General features: G+C 40.7%; 2 protein-coding genes across 3 annotated transcripts in view; one reads left to right on the top strand and one right to left on the bottom strand.

Moving 5' to 3' along the window:
- Positions 1 to 2,346, top strand: part of MCUB (mitochondrial calcium uniporter dominant negative subunit beta) — a 46,528-nt gene extending 44,182 nt beyond the window's left edge. Inside the window, exons 7-8 of the mRNA XM_063423735.1 lie at positions 1,055 to 1,171; positions 2,136 to 2,346. Of these exons, the coding sequence (XP_063279805.1) occupies positions 1,055 to 1,171; positions 2,136 to 2,213 (195 nt within the window). The 3' untranslated portion in view covers positions 2,214 to 2,346. The remainder of the gene's footprint in view (positions 1 to 1,054; positions 1,172 to 2,135) is intronic.
- A 385-nt stretch (positions 2,347 to 2,731) lies between these two features.
- Positions 2,732 to 12,666, bottom strand: CASP6 (caspase 6). 2 transcript variants are annotated; one of them, XM_063423736.1, is made up of 8 exons: positions 12,068 to 12,666; positions 10,983 to 11,024; positions 10,189 to 10,231; positions 8,251 to 8,400; positions 7,737 to 7,813; positions 7,116 to 7,291; positions 4,861 to 5,017; positions 2,732 to 4,259 (listed from the first exon to the last, which is right to left on the bottom strand). In XM_063423736.1, the coding sequence occupies exons 1-8, from the start codon at positions 12,096 to 12,098 to the stop codon at positions 4,021 to 4,023; spliced, it is 915 nt and encodes a 304-aa protein (XP_063279806.1). In that variant the 5' UTR covers positions 12,099 to 12,666; the 3' UTR covers positions 2,732 to 4,020. The 2 variants fall into 2 exon arrangements, with proteins under 2 accessions (XP_063279806.1, XP_063279807.1); XM_063423737.1 differs by having other exon boundaries at positions 8,251 to 8,397; positions 12,068 to 12,659.
- Positions 12,667 to 13,443: the final 777 nt, after the last annotated feature.

Genomic DNA, 13,443 nt, shown 5'->3' with positions numbered 1-13,443 from the left:
ATGCTCTGCCAATTTGTGAATGCTCCTTTACAGCAGCAAATCACCCAACAGTAGTTTTTATTTGCTGGAATTTATGAATATACAGTACAGGGTACCAAACTGTTTGTAATTCTGGTAGTTGCATTACGGAAATATACTGAAATATATTTAGTGCCTGAAAAAATGTTATTACTCCGCTCTTCATAATCTGACTGCTTTTCTATGACTTAGAATGAATGGAGGTAAATCTAGGTCAAGCTGAAATGCAATCTACAGGCATTGTGTAGAAGCAAAAGGTTTGCTCAGATCTTAATTTAGCTTCACAATACAGACTTGTTCTGAAATCCTGTTAAGACTTTGGGAAATGTTTCTGTTTCCTGTTTTAGCTCTGTACTTTACTCTCAAAATGGACATCTTGATGTTGAACTTTCTATGATGCAAAACTCTTTTTGTTGTGGAAGTATGTGGATGAGTAACCAACACTTTCTTCCATTACACCAGGAGATCTATAGCCTTTGTGAGAATTAGGTTCCTTCAGTGAAAAGGGAAGATGTGTCTGTTTTTATGAACAGCTGGCTCAGAATGTGAGTTTTACTCCTTCTGACTGGTTTTTAAGAAGGACTAAGCCATTCGTACTTTTTGTGAGTAGGTAGATTACTACTTGGCTTTTTTGAACAGCTGTTTGTGCCATAGCTGAAGACTTCCAAGTAAGTCCTCAGGAAGTAGTTCCTGAACATTTTCTGTCTCCTTGGAAGTAGACTCCACTGGAGGTGGCTCCAGTCAAGAAGATTATGCTATATGTTTATTGTAAAATAATTGAAAATTATTGAAATTATTGATATTATTGATATTATTGAAAGTTGAAAATTCCTTCAGACATGATGAAAATGACTCCTACTATGTTTAAAAAGCCCTCATGGCCCGTGAGAGCATAACTTTATATGTAGCCTCCTTACAAAACCTACATGGGTGCTGGACAAGGTGAGTCTTACTGCAACAGGCTGAGTTTCTAATATGCTGACCTGTCCTCAGTTTCCTTGCTAACCACAAATCCATGTCCTCCTTCCTTCCCCAGGACTATATTTATCCTCAAGCTAAGGACAGGCAGTTCCTCCACTACTTCTACCGCAAATCCAAAAAGCAGCGTTTTAATGTGGAACGATACAACAAGCTCAAAGAAGACCTAGCAGAGGTATTTAAGTGCAGTCCTTCCATACTGATGCAGCGTCTAGCTTAGGACTTTTTCAGTAAACTCTCAGCTAACAGAAAATTGACCTCAAGGTTTGCTATCAAAACACTGAATTGCTTGTCAGCCAGTTTCAGCTGTTCAGATAATCATACAATGTTTGCCTTTGATGTATAAACTAATTCTGTAGGTTATCAGAAAGAGAGACCTTCATGAATTTAATTTAAAACAAATAAACCAGTTTACCAGCATGACATCTATTTTTTGCATACTCTAATTAATGTTGCATTTTTGGCCATTTAATACAACAGCTGCATTTGTTTTGGGCACAGTATGTTTGCTGCATTGCTGTGGTAAACCAGTTTCCTCCCTTCCTTGAAAGGAGATAGCCTTGCAGAGTTCAGCATTTGACATCATAACCTTACACCTTAGGTAAAAGACTTAGATTTACAGAATATGGGTGACTGGATGGAAAAGGAGGTATATACACCTAGAAGAAATTTGGTGGCCTTCATGAAATAATTGTAGCAGATCTCTTACTCCTCAATTATTACTCTCCATCTCGACAGCCCTATATTCAATATGTCATAAAAGAAAATGGAAAATACCTCTCATTTTAGTTCAAACCCCATAGTTCAGGGTGTAATTTCATGTGCCATAATTGACATGACATGATGTTAGAGTCTGATCCTTTTTCAGTGGTCTGGGTGTATGAATTTTTGAATTGTCATTCCAGGAAGATAATGCTTTGGGGGGTGTGGGTGAGTGGGTTGACAGGAAGGATTCATGCTTCTCTCTGGAGACTGCATGACTTGAGCAGGTCTGTCAATGTTCAGCATCCTCCATTTGATTTGTTTGGTTCCTTGCCTAAGACTAGTGCCTTTTGAGAAAAGAAAGACAGTGGATGTGTGAAAGAGGAGAAAACAGAGGCTGCAGAAGGATGAACTCTCCCTCTCTCTTTCATTGGCAGGCAGAAGAATCCCTAAGGCGTCTGCGCCAACCTCTGCACCTGAGGCTTCCTATCCAGGAGATCAGTGACAAGGACTGACTTTGGTTTGGTGTATAGTGGAGAAGCCTTTTCAAAGCTGATATGAACATTTAGTTACTCCATAGCACCTGGGTATTTTTGACCACTAAAGTTTTAAAAGTTGCAATAAATAGCTTTAAAAATGATTTCCTCACTTGATGGCTTGGGTTTGTTTTCCTTGTTTGTTTGTTTTTTGGGTTTTTAAACCTATGAAGAAACTGCTGAAGCAAAGTTCTTCAAACTATTTGTCAGACTTCATTAGTATAGTATAATGGGGACATTCTTACTGCTGGTAAAATGACAGAATAAACAAGAATATCCTTTTTAGTACCATTTACTAAAACACACCAATAGCTCAAAGGATAATTAACTTCTGCATAGAGTAGTAAGGATTTTTTTCTGGCAATTACTATTTCCTTTTCCCTGGTCTGGGCATTGACTCTTTGTACCACCACAGGTGAAGTTTAGATTAGCATAACAATTCTACTTTCTTAGTAAAAAGTACTGGAAAAGTACAGTATCTCAAACTTGCTATAAAATCATTTATGCTTCACAGTTGCATTTTATTGAAAGAATTTATCAAAGCGTTGAAACCTAATACATGCTTTATACAAAGTTTAAAAGTAGGTGTAGTAAGATACAACATTTATGATTCAGAACATAGATATGGAAAGACTAACTAAAACAGAGCCAGTAAACCAATTATTTTTTCCCCAGGAAAGTGGATTAAGACACTTTGCTCAGTTTGAGTTCTCTGTTGTCCCTCAGAAGAACAATTAATAAGGTAAAAAAAAAACCGCAAAAACAAAAACAACAACAACAACAAAAGAAAATGAATATTTGCTTCAAATCAGCACCACTGTAATTATTGATTGCTGCAGCAGTAGCAATCCTGTGGTGACCATGCACCATCCCCTTTAAGTAGTCAATGACAGAGGTATGGCTGATCTTCTCCAAGGCCAAGAGGAGGCCTAATCCAACTCGAAGGCCTCAGGTATGAGGTTTGCATATGTTTATATTTTGTAGAGCTGCCTAGAGATGTCCAGCAGCTTTAGCTTTAGAGATACAGACGAGGCAAGCTCACCCTGAGCAAGCTGCACATGGTCTCGTCTCACTACTGCGGTTTTTCCCCTGAGGATGCATAGCACCAGCAAGCTGTAATTGTGCCCCAAGCATAAATTACATTCAAGCAAAAGGAAACTCATTATTAATCAACCCTATTTGATTAATCCTCTATTAATGCTACAATTGTACTCAAGGAATTAAGTTCCTTTTTAGTGTTGCAAGGAAAAAAAAAACATCTAAAAAGCCCAGTAGAGCTACAAAAGTTGTGGATTCTGCCGTCCATGAATTTAAAAAGATGCTCTATAAACATATTCCTTGTAAACTGTGCTCTTGGAGCAAGACAAGTTAATCTAATGGAACATTAGATTAACTAATGTTAGAAATTTCTAATGTTCTAATGGAACATTAGAAATGTTTTGGAAATAGTAAGATATGCCATAATTAGATGGCAATCGAGCAAGAAGGTTTTAAGATAAAAGTGGTCTGGAGCATCAATTTCAATAAAATCAGAGCACCTTCTAATAGTAAACTTTTCCAGTAAACTTTTCCCAAATTCCCTGAGATGAATTCTCTGATGTAATTCTATCTTCAAGATTTTAGATTAAAAAGTGCTTTAAGATTTTAGAAACTCTTAGGTATACAAACTAATGTTTGATCCCAGTGATTTGGCAGACAATCTTGTAGAATGTTAAGTCTCCACAACTAAGATAGTATTCTTTACTTCTGCAGCAAGTAATAGTAATGGTCATTACTGCTAAATAATCTACTTAGATTTTGGATGAAAATACAATTTTTTAGTTAACATTGAGGCAAAACAAGGAATCTGTTTTTTCCCTATAGCATTAATGTCTCTGCACACATCCACTCTGCGATATGATACTTTCCTATTAACAACAGTAAGAAGTTCTGTGAACTCCACGGAAGATCCATGCTTCCTAAGTGTCTCACACAAATCTTGGATGTACCAGGAGCCATTTAGAGTGTCACGATGAGAATAGTAGCCTAGAGTAGAAAAAGAATATAAAATTACATCCAAATGTAAGTATAAATAACCTCTTGGAAAAATGGTTTCCTAGCTACCATCTACAAGGAATTACTAATGGCTGTAAATCTTACTTTGCCAATTACATAATTTCACTGCAAATTGTGGATGGGAAGTGGGTTTGATAGCACTTGTAGTGCTCAGCTAAGAGGAACACAATTCAGGGATTGGCAGCTTACAGGACTGCATCTCCACTTCGTAAGAGAGCAGATGGGACTGAGGACAACATACATGGGGAGACTGGAGAGAACAGCCATGTAGTGCAGGGAAATTTATAAGCCAGCAGAATCCTGGAAAAGAGATGGATGTTTGCTGTCAGGAGGCAGCTCAGCCGCAAGACTGATGACAATGCTTTTGTTAGGCAAATTTAATGAACCTTGATAATTTATTTTCACTTTGTTTTTTAGCACATAACATTCTTTCCCAGACAAATTGCTATTTAACAGACAGGTGAATCAGATGACCTGGAACTGTTCTCATTTTCTGGACTGCAAAATGAAGAACTGCTCAGGGTTGTTACAGTGAAGTATCAGACACTGGATATAAGATACTAGAACTTACCTTGCGCCACAGAGTAGCACATGATAAAGTCAGCACCAGCAGGCAGAGTGTAGACACCAGCTGCGTCCACTTCAGTCTCATTGACAAGGGAGTCACTGCTGTTGTCTGTTGAATCGTGGGCAATGACTGGATCATCATGTTTATCACCTCGACAGGCCTGTTGGTGAGAAGAGTTGTCATGCCTGCACCCCTGCCGAGCTCACTGTTAACAAGATAATTCTGACACTAACCAGAGGCACTACTGTTCAGCTAGGTGTGCCACATTACCTTGACTCTGCCTTCAGAAAGACCCATTTACTTCTCTATCACTTAAAATGTTGGGGACAAAGTCCATTGAAAGCTCCAGGATGATCTCAGAATCACTAAGATTGGAAGGGATCTCTTGAGATCACCTAGTCCAACCCCCTGACTGAAGGTGTTAGCTACAGCATGTTGGCCAGGACTATGTCCAGTCAGCTTTTGAGGATCTTCATAGGTGGAGACTCCACCTACCTCTATGGGTGACCTCTTCCAGTGTTTGACCACCCTCACATTAAAAAAAAAAGTGTTTTCTTCTGTTGAGAAGATTATGTTTTAATCTGTTCCAGTTGCCTCTTAACCTGTCACTAGGTACAGCTGAAAAGAGCCTGTCTCCCTCTTATTCCCTCCCACTGGTGTTTAGAACACTGGTAAGATTCCCCTGAGCCATCTCCTCCAAGCTGAGCAGTCCAGCTCTCTCAGCCTCCCCTCGTATCAAACATTCTCCAGAGTCTCTTAATCATCTTTGTGGCCCTTTGCAGGACTCACTCCAGTAAATCTGTATTTTTCTTAGAACTGGGGAACTCAGGACTGGACACAATACTTCAGATGCAGCCGCACCAGTGCTGAGTGGAAGAACTGCCTCCCTTGCAGGCAAGGCAGCGTTGAATTACTGCTCTGAAGCACAGCCATCCTTACATGCTGTTACACCTCTGCTCTTAGTGCAGTCTCAAGTGTGTTTGTTGAGGGTTTTCGGTGGGAAGTCAGAAGTGATCCCACTATTGTCAGTGATGCAGAAAGGCAACACGTGGAGGAGAACAAGGTGAGAACACACTCAAACAATGCAAAGGAGCATTGCTTCAGAACTGCCACTAAAAAAAGGACAACACAAAGAAACTTCTTTGCAGTGATAAAGTTTCATCTTGATGTTTCTTCTGATTTCCAGAGGTGCTATGCCAATTTTGCAGGAAAAGAACTCAGCTGATGAACTAAGTTAATCAGTTTTTTTGATGAGTTTCCAAGTGTTACTTAGAACTTACAATTGAAATATGAAAGTATTTCACCAGGTTAAAAAATAAAAAGTGGAAATCTGAATGAGTCCTAATGAAAGGTGAATTAACAACATGCTGCTTCTTGCAGCAAGCCTGTGCCCTAAGAAAGCTTTCATTTGGGAAAAAAAAAAGTAATACCTAGAATTACTCTGTAAACTACTACAATTACAATCTGCTGAAGGCCAGGTTCATATATGAACATATATGAACAGTTTGCTAATTGTAATCTGGATAAAGATGGGATAAAGCCCTGCATGACCTGGTTTGACCCCATAACTCTGCTTTGAACAGGAGAGACCTCCTGAGGTACCTCCCAACTTTCATTCTCCTGTGAACCAAGGAGAGAAACAGGTGGTTACATATGGTCTTTATCTGACCACTTTGCACAAACAACACTCCTGAGACAATAAAGCCCTAATTTGATTCTTTAGATTCTACAGAGGTGCCAAGTATAGGTCATTGACAAAAAAACAAACAACCAACAGCAACAAATGAAAATAACTACCACCACCAAAACCAACCAACAAAAAGTCCCACAAAAAAAGGGAAAACAGACAAAAACTCCAACACAAAACCCAACCTCACTGAAGATCAAGTAAATGGACTTGCCTAGAAGGAAGCAATGAAGATACAGAGGTTTGATAGTTTATCAGCTTAGCCTAGGGTTGTGACCAATAGGAACTGAGCTGAGGCTGCACAGAACTTTCTAAAAAAATACTGCCTTCTCTGCTATTAAAACACACTCTCAATCTGACATGTGCTTAATTTGTGTTTCTCTTCATAAAATTACTTATTAAATACAGCTGTAATAATAATATCAACAGTATACATTTGTGTTTCTAATAAAAAGAGAAGAATCCTTGTCTTAAATGCCTTGTAGAAAGACTGCATCAGGAAAACTGACATCCGTATTGCAGGAAGACACAAGTCAGTTAACTACACTGAATTCAGAAACAGGTATCTTACCTGAAAGATAAATATCTTTGGTTTTCCTACCAAACTCTGACACTTGTCTCCTCTGAACATGTCTGTGATTCTCTGAATTTTGATTTTGCCATCATATGCATATATGTGATCATCCTCACCGTGACTCAGGAACACACACAAAAAGCAGTCAGCATTGCTGTAGTCATCCCTAGAGGCTGAAACAGTCAAGTGGTGTTTAAATGACAAAACAGTCATATTCAAGTCTAAAAACCATTGTACCTTTCTATCGTATCATTTAATCCCCAATCAGTCCTTTTTCAAATGGATGCTATTTTCAGGTAGAGCCATACTGAAGGGATTTCAAGGTGCATTGATTCAACCTGGCTGAAGGGCCACTAACCATAAAAAGAATAATGTAGTTATATTCTCCCAGCTGCATGTACCATCTTTCAGCTTTCAGTGACTTAATTAGTTCTCTCCACAGAAGCTTCACTTACACTGCAATAAAATAATCTTCAGTCAAAACTTTATGTCCTCCTCATGTTAAATTCCTTGTGCACAAAAATTTATTTTAAGTTAGGTAAATGGAGAGATTGGAAGAAAAGGTATCTGGGAATTCTGCTGCAGTAACTTAGATATAACCAATACATAATCTCTTACCTTCATCAATTTTCTGCAGCACATCTTCTGCTTTCAGATCATCAAAAATTTTGACTTCAAACCCAAGGTCTGTCAAACTATTGTTAGAACAGATCAGTATCAGTAAAAATCTTACCCAAATTATATATCAATGGCTACCAACTAAGTTTCTTTCCCTGGGAGGGAATTAATATTCTTATGCATTATTTATGAACAAAACTACTAAAGTTGATTTTGAATTCAAACTGGTGTCAAGTACAGGTCTAACACCTAGAGTTACTTCAAAGAGTTTGTCCAAAGAAAGCTCTGGACTCACTGAACTCATAGGACTTGTGCCAGCAGTTTCTGTGACCTTAAAAAAATGTGCCTTGAAGCTTTTTAATTATTGCTTTCTTCACCCAAGTTGCATAAATGCTAGGTCTGCAAAATCTTTCAGTCTCTGTTTAAACACAGGATTTAGGTAAGTCCCTAATTTGATCACAATTTCTAAAATCTAGGTTTTTTTAAGAGTTAGTAGGGCAACCAAGTTTCTTACCTGCGTTTCAGATTGTTTCTGTCCGCCATAGTCCCACGTCTGTCTGGCAGTGTTAAACGCCAAAAAAAGTGCTCATGATTGAAGATTAATGCAACTCCTCTTCTTTGATGGTTCATTTTATATTCCATTGCAGGATCAAGTGACTGTCTGCTGGCACAGATGGAAAACATTCTTGGTAAATGAGGCCGTTTCATTAGTTAAGGCACATAGTGGTGCATTTCAGACATGGCTCTAATTCTCCATGTTATGTGTTTATCTAAATATTAACATAATTAGATAGTACACATGTACTTATTTGGAATTATACCTGTCTGTGATTTGCTTCAAGTTCTTCTACGTAAATCAAGTGCTGCATTGTAATCAATAGACTATAAAATGGGGATGAGGTGCTAAGTGTAGTGTATCTTGCAAAAGGAGAACAAGTGTTTATTATTTACCCTAATGAAACGAAAGCTATGACAATACAATGGTTCATCTAAGTTTTTAACAACTAGCCCACAAAATCCTGAGGCTGAAGGACAGAGGTCTTCTTAAGGACAGAATAAATGACCTATCCAGCTTCTAAGTAGAGGACTTTATCATGGCAGAAAACAAAAATACCTGCATGTTTGGGAGAAGAATGCCACAATTTTATTGGCTTATAAGGAAAACATAGCATAGGATGTGTGACAGCACACTCTGGACTTGGCTGTGGACCCACAGTCATCTCAACACTTGGACCCAAAAGATCCTAAGTGTTGACATAGAAGTAATTAGATAAAGCAGACAAACTTTCCATTTTTGTAGTTACGGGTGCAGAAAACAGAAACTGAAACACTTCTGGCAACAGCACTGGCAATAAACAGGTCCAGAGTTCGAGGTACACAGAATGAGAGTCCAGGTCATACTGCCCTAGGACTGGCTCTGATCACAGCAGTCATTTTGTGCCATGTTAATACTTTCTTTGATGCTATGGAATATTCAGGTTTGGTGCAATTACAGGAGAAAGTTGCTTAGAATATTTTCCTGCAGGTGTTCAAGATGTTCTGTTATCAAATGCTTTTGTTCAAGGTGTTCTGTCGTCAAATGCTTTTGTTTCACAACAAAATTACCATTGTTACACATAGACTATCTCTGCTTCTCCCTTTGTTATGAGAATCCCCTTAATGAAGCATCTTTTTGTAACATCAACATAAGAATTCAGACAGAGAACAGGAATTTAGGATGACTGTTCAAAGTCAGGAAGGTTCTAAAATCTTATGCAATGCTGGCTGGATAATCAATAAGAGAAGCTGGGCGCTTTATGACATTCTTCCCATTCTGAGTACCAAACATGATAAATGCAAAGATTATAAATTTCAGCCTTGTAATCAGAGATTATAAATTTTATAACTTTTAGCCTTGAACAATTTCACGTGTACCAGTACCAGAATTTTTTCAGATTTTGGCAATTTCTCTTCCTTAGGGTTTGGCAAGGTGCATGGCTAGTATGGATTTTGGACAGTTTGGTCACTGGATCCTGTGAATGACAACTGAACCATGATTCCCTAAATAGTTCTTTCTCTACTCAGCTGTATGGATGAAGCAAAGTTATCAGGCAGGTAGTTTACTGTTTTCAAGGCTTTCATGGAATCACTGTTCCATGGTCCATTTCCTCTCCTTCCAGAGGAATACATTCCTGTGCTACAATCTACCACTTCGTCTGTCCAGCAGCTCCTTAGATTGTGGTGGTCTCTGATCTTTTATTTGCCTAAAATAAAAAGAGAGCACTCCTCATAGTCCCTTCCACATGCCTTCCCAATGAGGGTGCTTCTGCATCCGGTGTAAGTAAAACTAGAAACATGTTCTGTAAGTGGGTGGAGTTGAATTAAATAATTCTGTTGAATTCTTAAAAATCAGAAAACCCTGCACTGACCTCCATCCCTTGGGACATCTCTGTCATTGCCACCAGAATTTTACCTTATATTGAGTGCATCCACTTCTGTGATGTTCTCGTTTCCATCTGATAGAGAAATCAAGAAGTTATTTAGCCACAAAATCATTCATTAAAAACAAACAAAACCAATTTGGACTTATGCATCCAACCTTAAAGTTTAGCTGTTAATGTGAACCAAAAGCTCATTCACAAGTAATTAGGCATGCAGGTAAACAGCCTCATTAGTGTTTGCACCCACAGCTTTTGGAGGGTGATCTGGAAGTTTTGACTCCAACAGTCTGAATTTCAGGTGAATTTCAGATATATTTTATATCTGTCTGTGTATCTGTATCTGTATAACCATATTCAGAGATTATGGTTTTATACAACTAACTAGCTGGGTGTGTTTTTTTAAAGAGACTCTAACTCCATAGTTACAATTTTACATAACTTAAAAATACAGTGTTTCTTTTCTTTCAGTAATGCTGCTAATACAAAACTGAGCATTCTCTTTGAGGTTGGATGCAGCACATGTGTAGTCACAGTAGACAGTGAAACAGCTATTGACAACTGAGAAGATGAAGGATTTAAACATTTTCTTCTGCTGAACTATACAGACTTTAAGTACCTCCAGTACAGAATGGACATAAAAGTAACCATGTGGGCACAACAAGGAACATGCACATCTTGGCAGTGTGCAGAACTACAGACTTGCAGATGGTTAGGCCAAAATACTTTTTCCTCTCACTTAAGCAATCTCAGTGGGCTATTAAATCACTACTACTACTACTGGTAGAGACTCACTACCCCATTATGAGAACTGTATACGCGATTTTACCTGTGGTGGGTAATGTAGGTCTGCTATCCAGCTGGACATGGCCTGCAATTACAAGAAGAGTCACATGTACATGTATTTTACAAACGACTTCGCACGTAGCTTTCCACATCTATTTTTCAAATACTATTAGTGCCTTTTGCAAAATGAACATAGCTAGGTATTAACAGAGGATAAAAGTTCTTGCAATCCACTTCCCCCAAAACAGATCATAAAATTTTATAGTCATCAAACTTTGACAGAAAATGTAGACAGAGAAGGAATAGAATTCCTGGGCTACAGGAAACTAGGAAAAGAAGGTTTTTCTGTTCATTTAATCCTATTTAGTGACTTCCTAGTCTTTGTCTTTTCATTGACACTCTCATATCGCAGCTTCATTCAGGTAAACACTATTTAAATTATGACTTATGAAAAGTTTTCTGTTTGTCTTACACAGGAACGAGCTTGCTCTAAAATCTGATTGAGACCAATGAGACTACTAGTCTTTAATTTCGTGAAGATGGATTTCTTCAAAGGAATCAAAAAAACAGGTATGCACAAGGTTACACTGGAATCTCACAGCATCTTTCCCTGGATGAGTTTTCGTCTCAACAGGTCTACCATCGAGACGAAAGGGCAAGGCACTTAGAAACAACGGAATGGCACACCAATAAAAGTTCCTTTGAGCCTAGCTGCACCTCCGGGAACCCACGTTTTGCTGCCCTGGCTTCTCCTGCCCTCCTGTTACAACCGGGGACCCTCCCCGCTTCCCTATCGGCGGCCGTGCCGGGGAGCCGGAGGGACTTTCCCCTGGGGCAATTTACGTGCAAATCCATTTCCTCGTTGGCCGCCGCCGTCCCTCGCCTCGCACCTTCCCCGTTCCCTTCCTCCCCTGGAAAGAAGGGAAGGAAGGAGGGACAGAAGCAGGGGTCCCGCTCCCCGTGAGCGCCGGCAGCGCGCTCAGGCAGCGTTCCCACCCTGGGGAGGCTCGGGCGCTGCCCCGGCCCCCGCAGACATTCCCCACGCCGGCCCCGCTCCGCGCTGGCTCCGCCGGGAGCCCACAGGGGCGCGTCCCGGCCCTTCCCCGTGCGGCCCCTCCGCACACGCACCCGCCGGCGGTCGCCGCTCCGAGCCCGACATCGCCGTGGACCAAGGCTGCACACCGCCGCACACCCAGCGAGCCGAGCCGAGCCGAGCCGAGCCGAGCCGAGCCTTCCCCCCTTCCTCTCCCGTGCCTTCCGGGGGCGGGCGCTTGTCGCCCTTTGTTCCCGCCGGGAACGGGGCAGGAGAAGGAGCCGGGAAAGCGCAAGGGTGAGGTGTTAAAGTGTGTGACGTGTCCTCCTGAGGTGGTACCTCAGCCACCGCGGTCGAGTGACTGCGCCGGCTTGTGCAAAACCATCGTCCAGAGACGGCGAGAGCCTCCCGTATTCGCTCGGTTTAAATTTTTCAAAACTGTACTCAAATTCCCATTTCAGGCGCACAGCGTTTTCCTTCCTGTAAGGCTTCTGTTCCTCAAAGTGCGTCTTCATTCGGGCACCCAGGCACAACCCTTGTTTGAGGTTTGGATGTGTGGCTCACTCTGCGGCATTGCTCAGTTCTCTCTTCAGTTGTCTTTGATGATTTTGGAACTGTGAGGCGAGTGACAAGGTATTGGCGAGAGTGCCCGGATATCTTAGCGAGTATTCCCCAACCGGGAACCATGCGGCACTTCCCGGTCACTGAACAATTGCGTAACAAACAAGTTTCTAAACCAAAGCCAATGACAAAACCCCACCCTTGTCTATAAGAGCTTTACACGTCGTAATCTAAAGGGATCTGAATTTTCTATCCAGCCTACTTTTAGGGAGATAACCTCAGATATGAATGTGCAGTTAAGAGAGTGCTGCTACAAGCACAAAAGGAAGCACCTTTTGAGTGGAATTACAGGCATTTTTACCCAGTCTGGTTTTACCCAGGCTTCTTGCATGGGTAAAGACTTTAGACAAGATGTCTCCTTTGGTTAAAGGAGCCGTGGGTATTCTTAATTACCTTTGCTTGTTCTTCTCTCGTTCAGACTTGTTACCCTCAGGTTGCCAATAGGCAGCTGGATCAAGATAGAACTCTGCTTCAATTGTCTTTGTGCATACTTTAGTTAGAACATGACACCAGCACAAGCTCTGCGTCTTTTACTGGGTAAAGTTTCAGACTCCTACCAAACAGATCCATTTTTTGGCAACTGCAAATCCCAGCTCTCACAGCTCACACCAGAGCTCCCTTGAACCCACTGGCAGCAAGACTCCAGTGTGAAGTAGCAGCTGCAGAACCAAAATCCAGGATTCTGTAGCAGCACTTTGAACTCCTATCGGCCGTATTCCTCAGTCCAACAGTTTTGCTTAGATCCTCGTAAGACAGAGGTTTTACCCGCTTTGTTTTGCTGGAGGCTAAGAGCACTCTCAGCCGTGTTCCGATGAGTCACTCGATGGCAGTGTGTGCAGCCCGAGGGAGC

Source organism: Prinia subflava, chromosome Z (assembly GCF_021018805.1).
Source record: "Prinia subflava isolate CZ2003 ecotype Zambia chromosome Z, Cam_Psub_1.2, whole genome shotgun sequence".
Lineage (NCBI taxonomy): Eukaryota > Metazoa > Chordata > Aves > Passeriformes > Cisticolidae > Prinia > Prinia subflava.
The sequence above is the reverse complement of the archived record's forward strand: the minus strand, read 5'-3'. Positions and strand labels throughout refer to the sequence as shown.

Bases quoted from the DNA above. Each gene is read 5' to 3' on its own strand.
- CASP6 (XM_063423736.1), bottom strand. From the start codon at position 12,098: ATGTCGGGCTCGGAGCGGCGACCGCCGGCGG. The intron at 5,018-7,115 runs GTAAGATACCTG...TCTCACCAACAG, and splicing joins CAAAGATATTTATCTTTCAG to GCCTGTCGAGGTGATAAACA. The intron at 4,260-4,860 runs GTAAGTTCTAGT...TTTCTACTCTAG, and splicing joins GTGCTACTCTGTGGCGCAAG to GCTACTATTCTCATCGTGAC.